Source organism: Dendrobates tinctorius, unplaced genomic scaffold, assembly GCF_039654945.1.
Source record: "Dendrobates tinctorius isolate UK_male_01 unplaced genomic scaffold, ASM3965494v1 ptg000104l, whole genome shotgun sequence".
Classification (NCBI taxonomy): Eukaryota; Metazoa; Chordata; class Amphibia; order Anura; family Dendrobatidae; genus Dendrobates; species Dendrobates tinctorius.
The window spans coordinates 18,738,116-18,760,296 of NW_027361772.1; the positions used below are offsets into that span (position 1 = coordinate 18,738,116).

General features: G+C 47.4%; 1 protein-coding gene across 2 annotated transcripts in view; it reads left to right on the plus strand.

The window, feature by feature from the left end:
• Positions 1-19,384, plus strand: part of KAT6A (lysine acetyltransferase 6A) — a 33,498-nt gene extending 14,114 nt beyond the window's left edge. Inside the window, exons 3-17 of one of the 2 annotated variants that reach the window (XM_073588872.1) lie at positions 3,674-3,782; positions 4,814-4,929; positions 5,105-5,186; positions 5,580-5,715; positions 5,806-6,095; positions 6,204-6,292; positions 7,317-7,432; positions 7,638-7,779; positions 7,933-8,094; positions 10,104-10,197; positions 10,338-10,569; positions 10,655-10,853; positions 11,530-12,060; positions 12,191-12,470; positions 12,565-19,384. In XM_073588872.1, the coding sequence (XP_073444973.1) occupies positions 3,674-3,782; positions 4,814-4,929; positions 5,105-5,186; positions 5,580-5,715; positions 5,806-6,095; positions 6,204-6,292; positions 7,317-7,432; positions 7,638-7,779; positions 7,933-8,094; positions 10,104-10,197; positions 10,338-10,569; positions 10,655-10,853; positions 11,530-12,060; positions 12,191-12,470; positions 12,565-15,110 (5,124 nt within the window). In that variant the 3' untranslated portion in view covers positions 15,111-19,384. Of the gene's footprint in view, positions 1-3,673; positions 3,783-4,813; positions 4,930-5,104; positions 5,187-5,579; positions 5,716-5,805; positions 6,096-6,203; positions 6,293-7,316; positions 7,433-7,637; positions 7,780-7,932; positions 8,095-10,103; positions 10,198-10,337; positions 10,570-10,654; positions 10,854-11,526; positions 12,061-12,190; positions 12,471-12,564 lie in introns of both variants that reach the window. The other variant, XM_073588871.1, reaches the window with a different exon arrangement.
• Positions 19,385-22,181: the final 2,797 nt, after the last annotated feature.

The window sequence follows — 22,181 nt, forward strand, 5'->3', positions numbered from 1 at the left end:
TACAGCCAGCACCTGCCTAAAGGCCCCGTTACACTTAAGGATGTCCCAGCAATCCCACCAACGATCCGACATGGATGGGATCGCTGGGACATCGTTAGGCTAATCGCTGGTGGGCTGTCACATAGACGATCAGGACCAGCGAGCAAGCTGGTTTCTAATGTAAACATTGGCTATCCAGGAGCCGCGGCTCCTGGATACCTGATGCTTACATTAGATACCAGCGTCACTGATCGCTGGTCTCTCGCTGCCACACGCAGCGATGTGTGCTGGGCAGCGGGAGACCAGTGATCAAAAAATGGCCCAGGACAATCAAGCATGATCAGCAATACCCGGCGGGGGGGCCGGTCGGTGATCCCCGTCACACACTGCGATATCGCTGGTGGAGATCACTGTGGCGTCACAAAATCGGCGATCTCGCTGTGTGTGACGGGGCCTTTAAAGGTGTTGTCTGGGACTTTAACATTGATTGCGTAACTTTAGGGTAGGTCATCCATGTGTGATTGGTGGGGGTGCGTCCCCCGCCGATCGTCTGTTCCTGATGTTGACATCGCCATAATCATCTTGACCTGTAGAATTGTGGCGTCTGCTTTTTGGGGGATTCATTTTTATGCAAAAAAAAAAAAAGCAAAGGCTATGGGGATGGAAAAAATGTTAAAAAAAAAAAAAAAAAAAAGGGGGAGGAAGAAAGGAGGATGCAAAAATAAAGTGGCTGAAGACTAGTCTGGTAGTGATTGGGAAGAAGCCCGGTCACTAAGAAGGCTGCTGACAAATGCTCGGCCATGGCCGTGGTTCTGCAGCAGCCCCGTCCCACTCACTGTGATCAGACCTTTATATCCAACCTGCTCAGTCTACGGTATGAGATGTTGGGTCTAATGGATGTCGGACTTTAGGCGGCCTCCACCAATGATGCAGGAATATGATCTGATCACTAATGATAGACACCTATCTGCCATGGATCAGTTTTGAAAATGGGGGACTTGTGGCCCCTCTTGTGAATAGAGCTGTGTTGGAGTTTTACCTATGCCTTTAAGGCTGTCGGTTTGGGTGTGGAGGCTCGTTGGTGGCCTGGCATTGTGGTCCACATACAGATGGATGCTGCAGGGAACGGGCCATGCGTTTTGATGGACAGCTCAGTTGGGTATAATGGCAGCTGACGCCGCTGCGTCGGTGACTTTAGGACGCCGTAGGTCGTTTCCAGCAGGTAGACCCAGAGAAGGAGGAGGGACAGGGTGAGCACAGACTACTTTTCCATCATGTAGGTTCCGGTTCATCCTCCATCTGTAGGTCATGTAGTAATGTCGTCATCAGGAGGAGATGGCTCTGCGGGACAGAGGTTATACACAGAGCGGTGGGACCCCTCGGCTCGCATAGCCGTCGTCCTGGCTCGCGTTCTCGCCTCTTCTCTGTACAGATGGAGGACATCTGCTGCGAGTGGTGACACTTAACCAGGGAGCGGGGGACAGCTGGGAGCCTGTCCAGACCTTAAAGAAGCATTGTACCCAGGCACTGCCTGTAATGAGCGCCGTCGCAGATCTCCTGTCTCCTGCTAGCTCACCCAGGGCTGCTCGGCCTCTTTCTTTCTCTTTCCCACCTGTTTCTATCTGTTACCCTCATCTCCATTACAAAAGGATTACGTCTTGCAGCCGGTCATCGAGGCGCAGACTTACCCCTCCCAGCAGACAATGGTGTATATGAGGCCATGTTCCCACACGAATGGGATCTTTAGGGGCTGGCAATGTTTTCCACAATTCCTTTCTATATGCCCCACTTGGGGGCAGGCGAGGGTCTTCCTCTAGTGCCAGATAAGGCCGTTCAGGGGTCTTTACCAATCTGTAGTACAACCACAAGATCCCTTATATTCAAGCCTGGCCATATTACGCCCATCTGTCTTCTCCAGGATTCTTTTTTTCTTCTGATTTTAAGAATCCAAATGCAGAATGTTTCCCCCCCCCTCTCCCCCCCCATGATAACACTTCCCATCACTACTTGTTTAGCCCTGGCATCATTAGATGGGGTATAAATTCCCGGGATAAACTGTAGAGCAGCAATTGACAACCTGCCGCCGTGAAACTACAACTCTCAGCATGCCCTGACGTGCCGCAGCTCATTGTTACGGTATTGAGCTCCGTGGTGTCATTATGGCACCAGTAAGGTGACGGTACTGGTCCCAGTGCTATCTGTAGCCCCACTGGCCAGAGCGTCAGCTGCTTGGGGGTCTCCTCTGTGACGTCCATGTGTTGTCTTGGCATAAAACTTTAGTTCATGCCATCGATGTAATGTGGTAGCCACGTTCGGAGGACATACAGACTGCTGCCACATGAAACTACGAGGCCTAGAGAGGGTTAATTTGACAATGGTCACGTGGCAGCGTCTCCATACTGCTGTAAAGTGAGATCAGCAGGCTGGACTGTCAGATTGTTTGTAACCATGGACACACATGGAAAACATTGGACCTGTGTACATAAAACATGCTTTTAGCAGAATTGCTTTTTTTTTTTTTTTTTTTTCGTGATAAAGGTTTTCATCTGTAATGGATGTTGGATCATTTATTGAAAAAATTAATAAAAATTATGTGTGTTATACAATTGTTACGGAATTAATTTTTGGACTTTCTGTGCGCTGCTCGACAAAATACACGATTCCGATTAGGATTGAAGATTAATCATTTATTCCCAACGCGTTTCGAAGTGAACACCACTTCTTCCTCAGGGGATGACAAATATGTGCAGACGGCGTTATCTCAGGACTATATACACTCAAACTTTAAAAAAAAAAAAAAAAATTGGCGCCAATAGTCACATGTTGTTTTTTGAAATTTAATGTGATATGATAACAAAAAATTATTTTTAAGCTGGAAGAGTCATCCGGATATTTGGACAATCTGTTTCCCTATATTTCTACCTTTCATCATGGACACAAAAGCACCTGCCATGTTCTGAATTCCTTGTACAACAGTCTCTTTAACCAGCGATGCTGTCACAAGGGGAGAAGAGAAAGGAGATGATTCCTGAATGATTTTTCCTTCTGCCTGCACTCAGGAATCATCTCCTTTCTCTTCTCCCCTTGTGACAGCATCGCTGGTTAAAGAGACTGTTGTACAAGGAATTGAGAACATGGCAGGTGCTTTTGTGTCCATGATGAAAGGTGGAAATATAGGGAAACAGATTGTCCAAATATCCGGATGACTCTTCCAGCTTAATAAAAAATAATTTTTTGTTATCATATTACATTAAATTTCAAAAAAGAACATGTGACTACTGGCGCCAAATTTTTTTTTAAAGTTTGAGTGTATATAGTCCTGAGAGAACGCAGTCTGCACATTTGTCATCCCCTGAGGAAGAAGTGGTGTTCACTTCGAAACGCGTTGGGAATAAATGATTAATCTTCAATCCTTATTGAAATCGTGCATTTTGTCGAGCAGCGCACAAAGTCCAAAAATTCCGTAAGAATTGATGTAGCAGCAGTTACTTGTCTGACCATTGGACGTGCAGCAGCTGACACTGATCATATATGCCCGATCTCTCCTATAATAGGTGTTTATTTCTTTTATTATTTCAATATTAGCCTGGATAAGACCCTATTGCGCTTTTCTGTTCCTATAGTGTATTATATGTCATATACAATGAAAGATAATGAATCGGTGCTCACATTTTTGTCCATCTTGTCCCCCCAGCCCGTCGCTGAGCCCATCCCAATATGCAGTTTTTGTCTGGGAACCAAGGAACATAATCGAGAAAAGAAACCAGAGGAACTCATATCGTGCGCGGACTGTGGAAACAGCGGTAAGTCTTATCCCGAGCGGGACGTTGTTCTTGGTTGTGCCGCAATGGTAAGAGCGGCTACAGGGAGAAAATAAAGTTCTGTTCTCCTGGCAGCCGTCACTTCCAGTCATGGCTGTAAGCACTGCCACCGCTGAGTGACGGCGTCCCGCTATATTGTATGTGTGCAGAGCGGGATGTCGGTCAGTGTCGGGTGGGGGGGGGGGGGGGGGGTGCTGACTGATTGCAGCCTCCGCACCGCCCCAGTGATGGGAAGCGAGTGGCTGCAGGAGGGATGTAAGCTTTTTTTTTTTCCCCAATTTAGACTGCAGTTAAATACCGTTTTTGGGGAGGGGAGTTTTTGTTGCTGACAAATTCCCTTTAATGCATCAAATTAACTACGAGCTATTGCTGTCTGATTTCCCATCATTGTGGCCAGGTTAGACGGGAACGTGAATTGATAGAATTCCAATTGCATGTTGAATATTCACACAGAAATTATTTTTTTTTATGCTGACTTTGACACCAATCTTTAAAAAACCTCTTGCGTGAATGTTCTCAAAGTGTCTCCATGGTGCAATAGTCTAATTGTGCCACCAGGTGGCTCTGTAATCCAGGATATTAGGTGTCCCTTTACTATCCTGCTGGAAAGAGACTTTATAGCCTTCCAGGGAAAACAACGGTTTAACCCCTCGTGGTATCTCAAATTGCTAGATGGTGCTTGGAGCAGTAGGTTAGACGGGGGGGGGAGGGGGGGGGGGGTGTTCAGTATTTCACAAATAGTTTAATTTACCAGAAAGTGTGCATATCCCTGAAATTTAGAGGGGATCCTACCTTCGGGCCCCTCTGGCAATCCTAAATACAGAGAGCGCTTATTTAGGTAGTTGGGGTGCAGCGCCGTTCCCTGAGGCCAGAGCCCCTCCAATGACCCCATTACGGCATGTTTTAGTGATACGCCATCGTTCTAGGAGATGACGGGTCTACTCTTTGACTGACCGACTTTGGCATCATGACTATTTCCGAGGCTGACTCTTCTTTTCGGTCTTTCTTCTTAGGTCACCCGTCCTGTCTCAAGTTCTCTCCTGAGCTTACAATACGTGTTAAAGCCCTGCGCTGGCAGTGTATTGAATGCAAGACCTGCAGTTCGTGCCGCGACCAGGGCAAAAATGCTGTAAGTCCTTTCATGCTTTTAATAAGAGCGACACTATATAGGTACGGTTAACTTTTGTGGATCTAGGACTCCCATACCACAAGCACCAGCATGCATTGATATGATCCATAAGGTGGTATTCTGATTTTTTTTTTTTTTTTTTTCTTAATTTTTTTTCTTTGTATACTCTTCATAGGACAATATGCTATTCTGTGACTCGTGTGACCGAGGCTTTCACATGGAGTGCTGTGAACCGCCTCTTACAAGAATGCCGAAAGGTAAGCATCCCCCTCCTCAGGGATGAACCTGCATCTGAACCTTCATAATGGGACCCAAGGACCCCTCTGCCGCACAACCACGGGCCTTTAAAGGGCTTCTTCGCTACCTGGACAACCCCCTTCTTATATGGCAGTCCCCCAAGTAGTATAATCTTAAGCCTATACTCGCCGCTCCAGAAATTTCGTTGCCAGGTCATGTGAGCACTGCTGCCGGTCAGCGGCCCCTGATTGACTGCAGTGGTGGTGACACATAAGACTGGTGCAGGAGGCGAATATAAGCTTTTCTTATTTTTCTCTGGGGTCTCGGACATAAATAAAAAGTTCTCGTTTAGTGCACAGCCCGTTTTTAATATGCAATCATATATAATGCCGACCTCTGTTCTTCTGTCGCAGGCATGTGGATATGTCAGATCTGTCGACCTCGGAAGAAAGGTAGGAAGTTACTTCACAAGAAGGCCGCACAGATCCGCCGGCGTTACACTAACCCCATAGGGCGCCCTAAGAATCGATTAAAGAAGCAGAGTGCAACGTAAGTGTCCTCCACCTGCACTCCGCAGACATCAAGGCGGATCTTCTTGGGCCATTGGAAATGCCGTTGACCTGTTAATTTGCGTTATAGGACTAAAGTCCCCTTCGGAAAAGGCCGTGGCGGCAAAAGCAGAGGAAGGAAGCGCAAGTTGTCATTGTGTACGTCCTCGTCATCCGAAGATGACTGCCGAGGCTCGGGGCGATCGCATGGCTGCGGCTCAGCTGTACCCTTCAATAAAAAGACAAAAGGTCTTATCGATGGGCTGACCAAGTTCTTCACCCCCTCTCCTGATGGCCGCAAGGCACGGGCAGAGGCATTGGACTATTCCTTACAGCGTTCACGCAAAAGAGGACCTCGGAAGTCGGGGCAGGCAGATTGGGGTGAGACGGAAGGCTGGTGGGGTTGTAATAAAGAATGCGTGATTGTATATGGTCTGCAGCCTCAGACACTTGGTTTCTTATGCGGAGCCTTGTCTTCATTACTTCCAGACAATCATGACGATGGGGACGACCATCTGGGAATGGTTTCAGACAAAGAAATTGATCTCTTTGAAGACATCCAGCAGCAGGCACTGCAGGTAGGGGTTTTGGGGTGTCCGGCCTTCTGCATGGCCCTCATGACTGTATGCTTTGTATCATGATTTCCCAGTGTTGCTTGACATCAGGAGCAACATGCACAATACACAGTTGTCTGCCGAACCATGGGGATATATATGAAATATCTACATGGCAGGTAGTTAAAATGTTAAATGTCCCAGCGCCAAGGTCAGACAATGACTCCAGCGTGCAGGTCTGGTGGACGGCATGTTGCATGACACTTTTGCATGGTGCTTTCCTTGCACAGATCAGCAGTTTGTAAGTTTGTGGGGTTTTTTTGTGCGTTTTTATCATTTCTGGACTGCTTGCATAAGTCCCCGGTGTCAAGCTGTTGGCTTTACCGGTAACGGGCTCTGGGTCACTTTCCTGGTCTGCAGCTGGTTAACTGAAGCGTCCCTGCGGCTGATCACAGCTGTGACCGTACCCACAGGAGGCCTCAGTGCTGCTGTCACCTAGGCACGGGCTGCACGGGGAGGGAGCAGGGAGGAGAGCTCCCAGGGGAAGGCGAGACACAAACAAGTGCGCGGAGCACTAAAAAAGGGGGGAGGGCAGTGACAGCACCTCAGGTGCCCCCTATCCCACATAGTACACAGAAGTATGTGCAAGCAACTCTATTGGAGTCCTGGGACCACTCTGACCCTGGGCATTCAGCTGGAGGAAGGTTTGGGCAAAGAAGTCAGAACCCAGTCTGGCATCACTCAGGTTAGTGAAGTCTTTTCGTGTTCTGCCATGGTGGCTGTGATACCGATTACACCTGACTTTTCTGGTAATTTTGGCTTTTTGCATGACTTATGCCCTGCTGGCTGCAAAGTATGTGACGTGACGTATCTCTGCACTTTTAGCTTTGACTTTTCCTTGCTCACACACACTAAGTGTCTCCTTCAGTGGGTAGACGGCTTTACAGAAAATAGTTTTTATGTTTCTAGGCGCCTGTAACACTTCCTTAACACCCTGAGCTTTTCCTTTTGGTCTCTGACTTTCTTTTCCTCGTTTTTGTTTTTGCAGAGAGTTGGTGTCAACGGCCCCCCGGACCCCCAGGTTCGTTGCCCATCAGTGATAGAATTTGGAAAATATGAAATTCAGACGTGGTACTCGTCTCCTTACCCACAGGAGTACACAAGGTTGGTGCAGCACAGCCCGTTATAAGTATTGGTGATGACCCCCCAGGAGTGGGAGAGAAATTGTACTAAAATAATATATATGATTTGTATTAATACGTAAACATTGTAGCTGTGTGTGTAATGTTTTTGTATGTTATTCAGACACATTATATTCTCACGTGCCGTATTATTATATTATTACCGCTCTCTTCCAACACTTTTTCAGGCTTCCCAAATTGTACCTATGTGAATTTTGCCTCCGTTACATGAAAAGTCAAACCATGCTACAGCAGCACAAGAAAAAATGTGGCTGGTTCCATCCGCCGGCCAACGAAATCTACCGCAAGGACAGCCTCTCCGTCTTTGAGGTAACCAGCGCTGTCCAATTACACTGCCGATTGCGTTTTTCATGGCGGTTGGGTCTTCAGCTGTGCCGCCATATTGTGCTCTTCCCCCCCCTTAGCCGTCACAGGTGTTTTCAGGGGTTAGCTATGTAATTGCATTTCTTTATTTCTGACTAGGTGGATGGGAAAGTGAGTACGATCTACTGCCAAAATCTCTGCCTTCTGGCCAAGCTCTTCCTGGACCATAAGACCCTGTATTATGACGTTGAGCCCTTCCTCTTTTACGTGCTAACGCAGAATGACGCTAAAGGATGTCATCTGGTTGGATATTTCTCCAAGGTGAGTTGGATGCCGGCGGCTGAGCTTTTTTCTTCTGGAGTCTTGGCGCTCTGACTGCTGATTGGTAAAAGTAGGTTACACAAGATTGTAGCTCATGTGCGGGGACAATATGGCTGTGTCACTGTGACCTCTCCACACGTTGTGCTGAAACTGTGCCACCTGATCTGGAGCCCGTGCAGGAGATCACTGGTGATAAATATCCACGTGTCCACTATTGTTTTATGGAAACGTGGAATTTCCGGATGGAGATTACCAGACTCTCCTTTAGTTTTACGTTCAAGTTTGCTCCTTAGAAGACTTCTTCAACTTTCTATTACTACTAACGTGTCGCCGTCAGAATGGAAAGTAAAGTTCAATGTCCTTGTAATGTATAGGGGATATAATTTTAGTTTTTTCTTTTCTCCTGGTTGCCTTCTGTATAGGAAAGTGTTGTGTTTTGTACCACGATATAGCTTTCACAAAAAGGTGTGCTAAAGCTTATCACCCCATCCTAGGCCAACAATACACTCTTATTAGCCGCCAATGTGCACTGAGTCTACGGCCTCGTTCAGACGTCCATATTTTTCATTTATGGAGCATGTGACCATTATCGTTGCATTAAGTTTTAAGGCTTTTTTTTTTTCTTGGGGTAACACCTCGATGACTCCTACATAGTGTAGAATTAGTGGCTGGCTGCTGACTTCTCTGTCCGTAAAGCTGCCTTCTGCATCTTGGGACCTTTTATTTCTGGTCTTGATTTGCCAGGAATAGGATACCCGGGATCAATCGTTAATAAAATGTCCCATGTACAGGCCATTACTGTTTACCTTTGGAAGACCCCTATTGAGTTCTAGTCTTACAATATGCATCCCCCCCCTTCCCCGAGTATAAATATTACTGACGTATTCTTTCAGGCCCCCACGATGGGGTTTTCCGTGAGTGCTGATGACATAGGCTTGCAATTGTCTAAACATTAAGGCTGCGTTCACACGTCGCGGTTTTTTCGCAGCGGTTTTAAACGCGAAAAGTAAGCATCCAATGCATTCCTATGGGATTCCGCAATGCTGTGCTAATGCTGCGGTTTGTTCGGCGGCGGAATCTCTTCGCGGTAAAAAACGCAGCATGCTCATTAATTTAGCGGAATCGCGGCGATCCCGCACCCATAGGATTGCATTGTTCTGCTTACTTTCCGCATGTGGCTGTGCGGGACGCCGGAAGGTGAGACTAACAATATTTTTAATTTTTTTTGTTATTTTTTACATCCTATCTTTTACTACTGATGCTGCATAGGCCGCATCAATAGTAAAAAGTTTGTCACACTTGTCAAACACTATGTTTGACGAGTGTGACCAACCTGTCAATCAGTTCTCCAAGCAATGCTCCAGATCGCTTGGAAAACGCTAGCATTCTGCAAGCTAATTACGCTTGCAAATCGCTAGTTTTTCCGCGGGAAAATCGCTGGAATTTAAAATGCGATTTTCCCGCTGAATGGAATCCGGAATTCTCGCGGTAACTTCCGCGAGAGTTCCGCTACGTGTGAACGTAGCCTAATAATGTGTAGAATGACGTATCTCGTCTGTTACCACTCGGGCGCAGGATCACATGGTGGATGCTGTTTGGGGTCTTATGAGTGGGAAATTTCACATGATGAATCCCGTAGGTTGATGCAAAGCTAAAAAGTTCCTTTCTGTGCTGTCCTTTCCGTACGGTAGCTCCATGTTCAGACTGTTCGTTAGGAAATTGTTCCTTCCCATATGGAAGCTTCTTTTAGGAATCGGCCATCACCCCTTTAGGTTAATCGGGTGCTCCTTATTTTTTTATTTGCACCCCAACCCCATGAAGTCATCTCTGCATGCTTTCTTTCATGTATGTTAGCGCTCAGCATATAGTCACAGCAGATAGGAGTCCTGCTTTACTACTGTGTATAACCATTGCCTTTCCTATGGGGGGGACATGCATTTTTTGGGGATGTCCTGATCGCCTGGTGGTTGTCTGCTTTAACCTCGCTTTGTCTCTTGGTTTCTTCTCAGGAGAAGCACTGCCAGCAAAAGTACAACGTGTCCTGCATCATGATCCTTCCCCAATACCAGAGAAAAGGATACGGCCGCTTCCTCATAGACTTCAGTAAGGAGAGGAGCAGGGTGGGAGCAGAAGTCGCATTGGCGTGTCCAAAAATTGAGACACGCGTACAGCAGGCTCTTTTCTTTCGACTGCGGTTAGTCCTTCCTCATTAATGTCTCGTCTTTCTTGATTGACTCCTTAAGGTTACCTTTTGTCTAAACGAGAAGGCCAAGCCGGGTCTCCAGAGAAGCCACTGTCTGATCTCGGTCGCCTGTCGTACATGGCTTATTGGAAGAGCGTGGTGCTGGAGTGTCTGCACCACAATCGTGAGCGACAGCTGAGCATCAGCAAACTCACCAAACTGACTGGCATCTGTCCTCAGGACATTGCGGCCACCCTGCACCAGTTGCACATGATTGAATTGCGAGGAGACCGGTAATATATACCTATATATTTTTTTCCTCTCCCCTTCTTGATTGATGTGTGTACATATTAATATATACCCTTTACTTCTGGATAGCTTTGTGCTGGTGCGACGAGAGCAGCAGATCCAGACGCACATGAGCAGATTACAATCCCGGCCTCGGCAAGTGGAGGTAGATCCCGAAGCTCTGAGGTGGACCCCCGTCATTGTCAGCAATTCTGTCGTTTCTGACGGCGATGTGGAGTCGGAGGACGATGAAGATGAGACCGGAAGGCAGCCAATCAATGAGAGCATTGTAAGTATCCAGGCCCGGATAATTACTGGGAAAGGAGGTTACACTACGACCAAGAGAGGTGAATGAGATTACCTTCTTGTCGAACTGTCCTGAATGGGACAGCTCAATTTATCTGGGATCATAGGAAAAATAGAAAGCAAAAAATAAATGCCTCTGCAGCCAGTTACTGTCTTGTATGGCAGTAGACTGATTGTCTGCAGCAGTCACTTGGGTGTAGGGTAAGAAATGACGAAGGATTCAGCAAGTTAGTTTTGATTTTTTGATTTTTTTTTATTTATATTAACCCCTTTTAAAACATTATTATTATTTTGGACTTTGGCCTCAGAATATGCAAGCAATGTCCGGTCCGCGGGGGCATGAGTTCTGACACACTGGCCAATCAGCTGATTGTCGGAGCAGCTGTATTTTGGGGAGTCTCGTCCTTGTCATTCACCAGCCATGGCTCCGTACATTTTGTAGTTAGTCACCCCATCTGGTATTGCAGTTCACTCCCGAGCTAAATTGCAGAGTCACGTCTGGTGAATAATGGAGACTCGTGGAAGTTCACCCTCTACCATCTGATCCATGTGACCTATCCAGGGCAGGCCAGCAATATTAGACCCCCATAAACTTCATATGTAGCTGTATTTGCGTCCATTATGTGTGAGCTATAAACCTGTCATTTTCTCCCCAGCAGCCAGTGTTAAGAAGCATGACCCTCGAGTTCAAAGAAAGGGACACGTGTTATGTGCTGGAGAAGAAGACCCCGGCTACTTGTCCTGTCAGGCCAGCATCTCCAGAGCCCCGTTTCCCACATCCATGTCAATTCCAAGACTTAATATGCAGCTTGCCTGTTAATACTCGACCAGCAGGTCGGGGGCGGCGAGGTAGGCGTGGAAGGAGAGGTCGAGCGCCATACTCCGCTTCCAACCGCAGCGCTGACCTGTTGCGGTTACTGGCAAGAGAAGTCCCAGGACCTCCTAAACGTACCGGAGTACGCGGGCGCTCTGGCTCTCGCAGGGGGCGGCTGAAAAGACTGGCAGACTCGGTGCTGCGGAGGGACTTCCTGGAACATCAGCAAAGGCTCTCCCAACGCTACGAGACCGAGCGTCCTCAGCTGAGACGGTTCAGCGAGAGCAGTGAGGAAGAGGACGATGAGGAGGAAGAGAACCACAGCCTGCGATCAGACTCCCCGCCAATACTAACCAAGCCCATGTTGAAACGGAAGGTGAGAAGACCTATTTGCTGCGTTGGTGCATGTTCTCAGAATTGTCATCTTGGTAGCTAATTTTAGGAAAACCCTTACGATCAGCCACACTTGATATTTTATATTTTGCTCTACCCTTTTCTCCTTCCAGAAACCTGGACCTCATAGAAAAAGACGTGTGCGGAGGCGCAAACACCATCACAACAGCAGCGTGGTTACCGAAACCATCTCTGAGACCACCCAGGTTCTGGATGAACCATTTGACGACTCTGACACGGAGCGTCCGATGCCAACACTAGAGCCTGAAGAAGAAAGCAAAGGCCGTCGTGCAAGCTTACCACCGGATTACTTCTCCTACCTCCCCCCACACCCATTGCTAAGACGAAGCCGCCAGTTAGGCAAAACCAGATCAAGCAGTCAACTGCTACAAGGTCAGTTTTCAGCATCTAGTTTGTATGAGACGTTACATTTTATAGTGTTATGTGGAAAGTCGAATACCATTGTATGGCAATTCTGTCATTCCAGTGTCGTCATCAGCACCACCACCTCCTGCAAACCTGAAACCCTCAGAGGAAGCAGCCGCAGTTCCCGATCCTAATCCTCTACCTCCTGTAAAGAAGAAAGGGTGGCCAAAGGGCAAGAGCAGAAAACCTCTTCACTTTAAAAAGCGACCTGGACGCAAACCAGGTTTTAAGCTGAAGCGGGATCCTCCTCCAGAACCAGTGCCTACTCCTCCAGCTCCCTCAAGACCAGGGCGCAAGCCCAGGGTTAGGGAGGAACCACCTCCGCTTCCTGCAGAAGAGAATGTCCCTGATGTAAAGGAACCTGAAGAGGAAGTTGAAGCAGCGGTGGTAGATACAAAAGCTAATGAAGAAGAGGAGCCAGCCATTGCTGCCGTGCCGCCAGCATCGCCTTCGGAAAGCAGCAGCAGTACCAGCAGCAGTGAAGTTTCCTCCCGTGAACCTGAAACCCATCCGGCATCTCCAGAACCCCAAAGGGAGCCCGTGGAAGAACTCCAACCGATCCCTGAGGAAGTCGAGCCAGAAGAAGAGGAGGAAGAGAGGGCGACTGACGAAAAAGAGGCCGTAGCGGTACCAGCATCTAACCAGCAAGAAGACCATGATGCAGATGATGAGGATGAAGGAATAAAAGAGGCAGATGAAAGGGAACCGCTACAACAGGACCCTGTGAACGAGGAACCGGAACAACAAGAGCCGAGCTTGGGAAGTAGCGAAGAGGAAGAGAAGGCTGATGGGGAGCAGGAAACAACTGAAGGCAACGATCAGCAGCCGCCTTGCCTTGAAGAAGAAGAGAACAGCCCAGAAAAGGTAGAGGAGGAACCCAAAGAGGAGGAGGAAGACGAAGAAGAGGAGGAGGAGGAGGAGGAAGAAGGTGAAGAAGAAATCCCTCACACAGAACTTGATTTAGAGACTGTGCAAGCAGTGCAATCATTGACCCAGGAAGAAGGGAGTGAGCGGGATGATGGGGCCTATGGGGATTGTGAGGATGAGACTCTGACAGCTTGCCAGACTTTGCAGAGTTTTACGCAGGCAGAGGAAGACCCACAGCTGGGTATGTCAGATGAGTGCCATCCCTCTGCACATGACAGCCCAATCTCCTCTGTTCACTCTCACCCTAGTCAGTCAGTGCGGTCAGCAAGCAGCCCGAGTGTGCCTCCAGCTCTGGAAAATAATGGGACAGGCGGGTACCCTCAGATCAGCCCAGACGCAGGCTCCCTCTCTGCCCCATCTATGCAGAATCTGGAAACGACCAGTCCAATGATGGATGTGCCCTCGGTGTCGGACCACTCGCAGCAAGTGGTGGACAGCGGCTTCAGTGACTTGGGCAGCATTGAGAGCACAACTGAAAACTATGAAAATCCCAGCAGTTATGACTCCAGCATGGGGGGTGGCAGCATTTCCTCGCAAAGCAGCTGCTCATATGCCAATGGGGGAAACGGCAGCGGAGCTGGCGGGCTGCCCTCCTCTGCCAGCTTGGCGCAGAACGGTTGTGCCGTGAGCCAGCAAATGGCTGGAATGGCAAGCATGTTACAGACAACCCAGGCATGTAGCATAAAATCTCCGCAGAGTTGTGCCTCCGAACGTCCCCCCAGCAGCAGCAACAACCAGCCGCCACCACCGCCCCCTCCTCCGCCACCATTGCCCCCACAGCAGCCCCAGCCGCCACCGCAGCAGCAGCCCCCGATGTCACAATGCAGCATGAACAACAGCTTTGGCCCCTCACCCATGATCATGGAGATACCGGACCAGAGCAACGGTGGCAATCTCAGCATCTACCCGGGGGATTTTGGGGCTGGCGGCTATTCCCAGCCTTCGGCCACTTTCAGCCTGGCAAAGTTGCAGCAGCTTACCAACACTATCATGGACACTCATCCTATGCCTTACAGCCACGCTCCGGCCGTCACCTCCTATGCAAACAGCGTGTCCCTTTCAAATCCGGGTTTGTCCCAGCTCACTTCTTCACACCCGTTGGCGGGGGCACCCCAAGCACAAGCCACCATGACTCCACCTCCTGCTATGAACCTACTTCCGTGTAATATGTCAGCGGGCAACCTTGGCATCTCCCACAGCCAGCGTATCCAGAGTCAAATGCCCGTCAAGGGGCACATCTCCATCCGCTCCAAATCTGCGCCTCTCCCTGCTGCACCATCCCCTCACCAGCAGCAGTTGTATGGGCGCAGCACGCCAGGTATGCAGCCCGCTACCCGAGCACTCGCCGTCCAACGGAGCATGAACATGGGAGTCAATCTTATGCCCACCTCACCGTATAATGTCAACACCATGAACCCTTTGAATGCCATGGGTGGCTACCGCATGTCCCAACCTATGGTCAACAGCTCTTATCATAGCAATGCGGCCTATATGAACCAGACGACACAATACCCCATGCAGGTTGGCATGGGCATGATGGGTGCCCAGGCCTATACCCAACAACCTATGCAGCCGAACCCCCATGGAAATATGATGTACACCCCTCCTCCTCACCACTCCTATATGAATTCCCCTCCTGTCCCGAAACAAACTCTCAACTCCCCCTATATGAGGAGATGAGGGGGCACCGGAACCACCCCAAAAAGATGCCCGCCCCTCATCTTCTCGCAGACTATAAATACGGCCTTTTATACTGACAGGACTCTTATCCCCCTGTTCCTTATATCCCTTTGCTGTAGATTTAATATTATGTTTTGTTTTTTTTGTTTTTTTTTATTTTATTTCCAACCCTTGCAAAAAAAATATATATTATTTTCCTGTTTTTTTGTTTTTTTTTCTGTAGAAAGTTTTTTTTTTTTTTTTTTCTCTCTCATTTTCTCTTTCACTCTCCAGTTTATCCAAAAGCGTCGGTGGATCTATTTTATTTTTATTTGAATCCCTTCCTGTTTTTTTTTTTTTTTTTTTTTTTTAAAGAAAAATAAAATCTAAACTACAGACAAAAAAAAATTTTAGCGGGCAAAAAAAATCGCACGGAAATAGGAAGTTTGACAAATCTCATTTTTTAGAAATCCAGTTTAAAAGGAAAAAAAAAATAGACAAAAAAAATAATTAAAAAAAAAAAAACGTAACCCTGTAGCCTTATTCCGCTGTGGGCTTTTCACCGAGCCGCGGCGACTGTACACATTAACCGTGCGTCCGCTGCATTTTTTTTTTTTTTTTGAGGGGGGCTCATTCTTTCCAATTTTTAGGATGGGATTTGAAGGGAGAAAACACATAAAAATGGCTCTGAGGTGTGGCAGAGGGGCATTAAGCACATGCATAGAGGTAACCATAATACAGGCTATGGTATATAGCAAAAGGAGCTTGTTATTATGGTCTTTTTTGCTATACTGTAGCTTGTATTCCTTTCCATGTGGGACGGGTCATCCTCCGCCATCTTAATCCCCCTCTGCTGTATACTACTTGGACTCAATTACCTTCCGTTTATTATAAGCACTTATTGCCGCATAGGAAAAGTTTGTTTTACGGCTTGAGGAGTTGGCATTTGTCGCTTTTCCCCCCTCGTCTCTTCACAGAGAGTGCCCATCTTTTATCCCCCGTATAAAATTCTTAATCTATTTTTCTTTATAGCCATCGGAGCTGCATTATATTTCTTACATCCGTTTGGCAAAACGATAAAATTCTGGCTCCCTGCAGTCACCACTAGGTGGAGCTAACATCCTATGTATAAAGTAAGCTCACAGGCTCCGTCTGGTGGTAACTGCTGGTAGTGCCATGTATTTGACATTTTATATCTATGCAGTTTTTTTTTTTTTTTGTTCTAGATCAGAAAAATGAAGTTCTCAACTGCTAGAAAAAAAAAAGTATTTTAAGAATTTTGCACCGGTTTAGGGAGGGGGGAATTCACTGTAAAGTGTGTGACGGTTCCTAGATCCATAATTAATCTCTGTGATACTGTGTAAGTCTGTACATGCACGCCCTTGTGCAAAGTGGTGGAAGTCGAATCACTACAGCGAGGGAAACCTAGTTAAATGGCAGAAAATTATTTTTTAATATTTTTATATTTGTGACTTTTTGTTTCGTCGCAGAGACGAGAGACCCTATGTATATATTGTGATTATAATATCGTCGCTGTCCTCTCCAGCCGGATTCTTATCAAAGGGGGGCAGATTCGCATTTCTTTCTTTTTTTTTTTTTTTTCTTCTTTTTAAATCCCACCCTTCGCATATAGGATAAAGGAAGAAGCGATTAAATATTACCACAACGTACGGCTATGCTGTTGACATTGGTGCTGATTCTGCCTTGTCATAGCAATAATGTGTGCCTGCCACCTGGGATACCCGCTGACTGCAGCTGTGTCAGGTGACTGCGGCCGGCCATATCCGAACCCACTTCCTCACAAGACTAGTGCCTCTGTACAGAAGCTTTACATTCCCACCGTAATCATTCCCTAATTTATCATTGCCGCGAGTTCCCTCTCGCTTTCTTTCCCACCTCCCGTGTCTTCTCATTTTCCCCACCTCCTGCATCCTCTCGCTTCTTCCTCACCTCCTTTCGCTTTCTTCCTTGCCTACCGCATCCTCGCGCTTTGCCACCTCCCTTGTCTTCTCACTTTCTTCCTCACTTCTCGTTTTCTTCCACACATCCTGTGTCTTCTTTGTTCCCAACCTCCCGCGTCCTCTCGCTTTCTTACCGCTTTCTTCCCGGTCTCCCGTGTCTTCTCACTTTCTTCCTCACCTCTCGTTTTCTTCCACACATCCTGTGTCTTCTTTCTTCCCAACCTCCCGCATCCTCTCGCTTTCTTACCGCTTTCTTACCGACCTCCCACTTTCTTCCTCACCTCACGCTTTCTTCCCCACCTCCCGTGTCTTCTCATTTTTCCCACCTCCCACATCCTCTCGCTTTCTTCCCTGCCTACCGCATCCTCTTGCTTTCCCACCTCCCGCTTCCTCTCGCTTTCTTACCGCTTTCTTCCCGACCTCCCGTGTCCTCTCGCTTTCTTCCCCACCTCTTGCGTCCTCTTTCTTTCCCACCTCCCGTGTCTTCTCTTTTTCCCCACCTTCCGCATCCTCTCGCTTCTTCCTCACCTCTCGCTTTCTTCCCTGCCTACCGCATCCTCTTGCTTTTCCACCTCCCGTGTCTTCTCACTTTCTTCCTCACCTCTCGTTTTCTTTCACACATCATGTCTTCTCTTTCTTCCCAACCTCCCGCATCCTCTCGCTTTCTTCCTCACCTCTCGCTTTCTTCCCTGCCTACCGCATCCTCTTGCTTTTCCACCTCCCGTGTCTTCTCACTTTCTTCCTCACCTCTCGTTTTCTTTCACACATCATGTCTTCTCTTTCTTCCCAACCTCCCGCATCCTCTCGCTTTCTTCCTCACCTCTCGTTTTCTTCCCCACATCCTGCGTCCTCTCACTTTCTTCCTCGCCTCACGCTTTCTTCCCCACCTCTCGCATCTTCTCTTTCTTCCTCACCTCTCGCTTTCTTCCCCACCTCCAGTGTCCTCTCGCTTTCTCCCTCACCGCTCGCTTTCTTCCCCACCTCCCACCTCTTTTCATTCTTGGCATGTCGTCTAGGATTGAAGTGTCAAGCTCTTGTATAGGAATACAGAAAAATATCACAAGAAAAAGAAAAGTGCTTTTCTTTACCCTCGTGAAGATCTACATCTACTTGGGTTGATGAAAGGTATCACTAGGAGACACTTTCACTTTGTCCACAAGATGCTCGGGAAAGGGGGAAATCGGTAGGATTAGCGCCATGTGTATTAGATGGAAGTTGTAATGTAAAAAAATACGTAACACTGCTCTGCAATTCCGGTTGCACATGTATGGTGGTGCCACCAGTCTTTTTCTAAACATGCCCAGCGGTCCTGTGTGACTGTCATTTTCGGTTCTGATTCATGCAATTTCGGCTTGGTTGAACTTGCCCCTGGTATAGTAGGCGCCGCCTATCTCCAGGGGATTAGAATTGGTCTGATCCTTGCTCTCCTCCACTGTCATTCTAGAGAGTTTCATTGGAAAATCTGTAAGCATCTTTTATTTGAAATCGCGTGTACGCTCAGCTGAACCGAGTGTACATGTGCATCGATGGATTGACTGTAGGATCACCTTTTAATGACATCCATCACAAATATTTTGTGTCTGCTATGAGGGAGAGCACATATCAGGCATGTGCGATTCTACTTTTCCGTTCCTGGATGATAAGTGGCACCACTGATCATCACCTCGACATATGTGACCGATCCCAGCGTGCGGTAGCCCAGCTGACCGGTATCCAAATTGCACGGCCGGCTGAAGGTGGCACGTGTGCCCCAAGCCATAGGGTGAGTGAACGAGGCACATCGCTTCTGTAAGGATCAGTATTCATAGAGAATCTTCAGGATGGAGCTATTATGGTTCTCGACCACTTTTTTAGAGGGAGGATCTGAGGTTCGTCTCCCCCCCCGAGGGTTAATGAGGGCCGCTCTCCGTACCCCTGACTTCTCACACTGTGACTCCTCGCTGATAAGCAATCTGAAGGAAGGCAGTTAGTCCATACCATATGTATACAAATGTCTCCCCTACATTTCTAGGGTTTTAATAATTGCCTGTTTCTAAATGGGTTTTTTTCCTCCGCCTCATATTGTAATTGTATTATGATTATTTTTTTTTTATTTTTTTTTATGTTCCTTTTCCTCCGGCCTTTTCTTGACGTTGTGGGGTTTGAACGGAGACCCCCATCTGGTTTGTATGTAATAAAACTTTCACCCCAAAATCCCCGGTTTTCCCCTCCTTCCCATCCCCCATCCACCTCCTCTTCCTCCTTTCTAGTAAGTGCTTTCAGAAAAAAAAAAAAAAAACTGTACATTTTAACGTTAAAAAAAAAAAAATAAATTATGTTGAGACATTTTGGAAACGCAGTATCAAGAGTTTTTATTGGATATCATTGTGTGGAGGGACAGGGCAGAAACCAATCGTGACTTTAGAGGTTACAAAGGTGCTAGTCTTACAGGTGGATAGAAAGGGAGTTTTAGGTTTACCGCCATTCTCTCTCAAGGTTGTTTCTGGCTGTAGGATAAAATTGCTGCAGCAGGAGCCTCTCCCCACTGATCGATCTGCAATAGAAGGTGAGAATAGGCCTCAATCTTCTCAAAGCAGCCTCATTTTGACTAAAAGATCCCTGTGTTTCTGTTGATTTGGGCTATTAGTCTCACTGCTGACTATGGACGCCGTATGTCACGGTCCGGTGATGTCTGGACTTGACCGTAGTCTCCTGACCTAAATTCAACCTCATATATGGTCCTGAGGCTACTTAGTTCAAGTCAGAAGACCCTCGGTTAGTTCGGAAGTCACGGTCCGTTCTCTTGTGTATCATGGACAATACCTGTATGTGTTGTGGCTCTCGAACGAGTCCCCACAGCTGCTGAACTTATTCTTCGAGAACGCCAAAGACCCTTGGTTATCACCCGGGCATGATAACGCCACTAGTTGTGACCCCTGGGTGGTTGCTACTCATCACTGGCTGACCTCACTAATGCTATCATGCCCATCTTTTGGGCATCCGTGTACGTCCAGGACCCATAGGAACAATTTATTAAAGGATAGTCCTGCTCCACTCGCTTGGTAGCTGGAGGCGAGAAAGGAAGGTGACGTCAAGTCTCATGGAAGCATCGGTAGAAGCAATGTCTCCCGCCCTTGAAGAGAACAGAGCAGGACTAACTCAATGAGGCTTACACTTCAAAACTCTGGCTGAAAAAAGTCACTATTTTGAATTTTTTTCAACATTGCCCATGTCACTTATTGTTAAGTGGGAAAGTGCCTGGCGTACCAGTATAATGTCAGAAATTGATATATATTAGAGCTCAAATATCTAGTGGCTCAGCGTTGGTATGACTTTAAGAAGCCCTTCCATCATAGTTTTTATCCTCTTAGTATATAGTACTGTGTACTTACAATTGCTCCTTCTGGCCTTCTCCCTAGTTAATTCTTGTATCAGGTCTGTGACATCACGTGATTAAAAACTGACTAGTCGAATCCTTCTAAGCTCTATGTAGGAACAGGAGGTCAATGTTCTCTGCACAAGTCATGAGTCACTGCAAAAGTCTATGGCAGGGGGGAGGATGGAGCAGGTCGGTCAGAAGGTGGGGGGGATGACTCATGAAGAGGGATAAGAGACTTCCTGTTTCTACCTAGAGAAGAGAAAAAAGAAGTATGGGTAGAAAGGGAAAATGAGCAATTGTAAGTACACAGCGCTATATAATATGATTAAAATATTAAGAGGATAAAAACTTTGATGGGAGAACGGCTTCTTTAAAGATACTTCCACAATGGATAACGACCCAACGCGCCTGCTGAAACGCGTGCATGATCGGCAGGTATTGGAATAAGACACGTGCACGCCCTTTGGCAGGTGTGAGGGTTGCAATACCATCGGCACCATTCTCGAAACGGAAGCGCGTATTACTCCAGTGCACTTTAGATTGGCATATAAACCCCCATGTGAGTGCACTAGGCGGAGTCCTAGCTCTAAGCGCCAGGGACCCGATGTGGAAATCCGGATCAGCCTCCACCTCCCATGTGACATAGTGCCGCCATCTTCTGCCACATTGGGTAACTAGGGTTTCGCTATTTATGCCCCTGACACTATGGTTATGATGTGAGTTGTTACGATCGCCTACATTTTGGACAGACCTACATGGACGGTTCGTGATGAAATAATGCGACGCTCGGAGCTGCATCGAGCCCTCGCCGGCATAAATATTTATACTTTTACAAGCCGAGGAATATTGATTCATATTTCCCTGCAGAATATAGCAGAGACGGATGTGCGGGATAAAAGGCCGTAGTAAATGGGCGAGCTCCACGGTGTGCCGCCCCACTACTAAGGGAATGGCGGATGCAAATGACGGTGCAGCAGAAGTGCCTGCGCGCCTCCCCTTCCTCCCTTCCGTGACTGATCGGCTGCTATAAATATCCCCAGGAATGGCTGAGCCAGAACCTGAATAATACGCTGGCAAGAAATCAAAGAGCGAGTTATGGATCGCGCTGCCTTACTGTAGTATGCCAGATAGTATGCTGCACCTTACAGAGCGGAGGATACAGCGCATCGCACGCCGCCGATGCCGGGCGAAGGCTGCACGGCACTGCTATCTCCCGGGGCATTCCCAATATATTCTACTGGTATAGGGCATATATAAATGACTTGGGGATCTATTACTGGGGGATCCTTGCTCTGGACCCCCATCCTACACTCACTTTTCCAGCCGGACAGCCATTCATTAGAGTGATTGGCATACACCTTCATAATTTGATATTTTGCATAAAAAATGTGGGTCTGAAACACAGATCTAATTTAAATTCCTATTTTTTAGTTTTCCAAATAGTTTGGGGTGAATGCGACTTATTGATCTAGATTTCCAAATCTCATGCACAGATGAGATCCATTATTCAGTTAACTCTTAGGCGCCCTCTAGTGGCCGGGTCTGGTCTTGTAGTTTACATATACCTTGAATGCAGTGAGCTCCCTCTAGTGGCCGGGTCTTGTAGTTTACGTATACATAGAATGCAACGAGCTCCCTCTAGTGGCCGAGTCTTGGTAGTTTACGTATGCATAGAATGCAATGGGCTCCCTCTAGTGGCCGGGTCTTGTTGTTTCCGTATACATAGAATGCAATGAGCTCCCTCTAGTGGCTGAGTCTTGTAGTTTACGTATG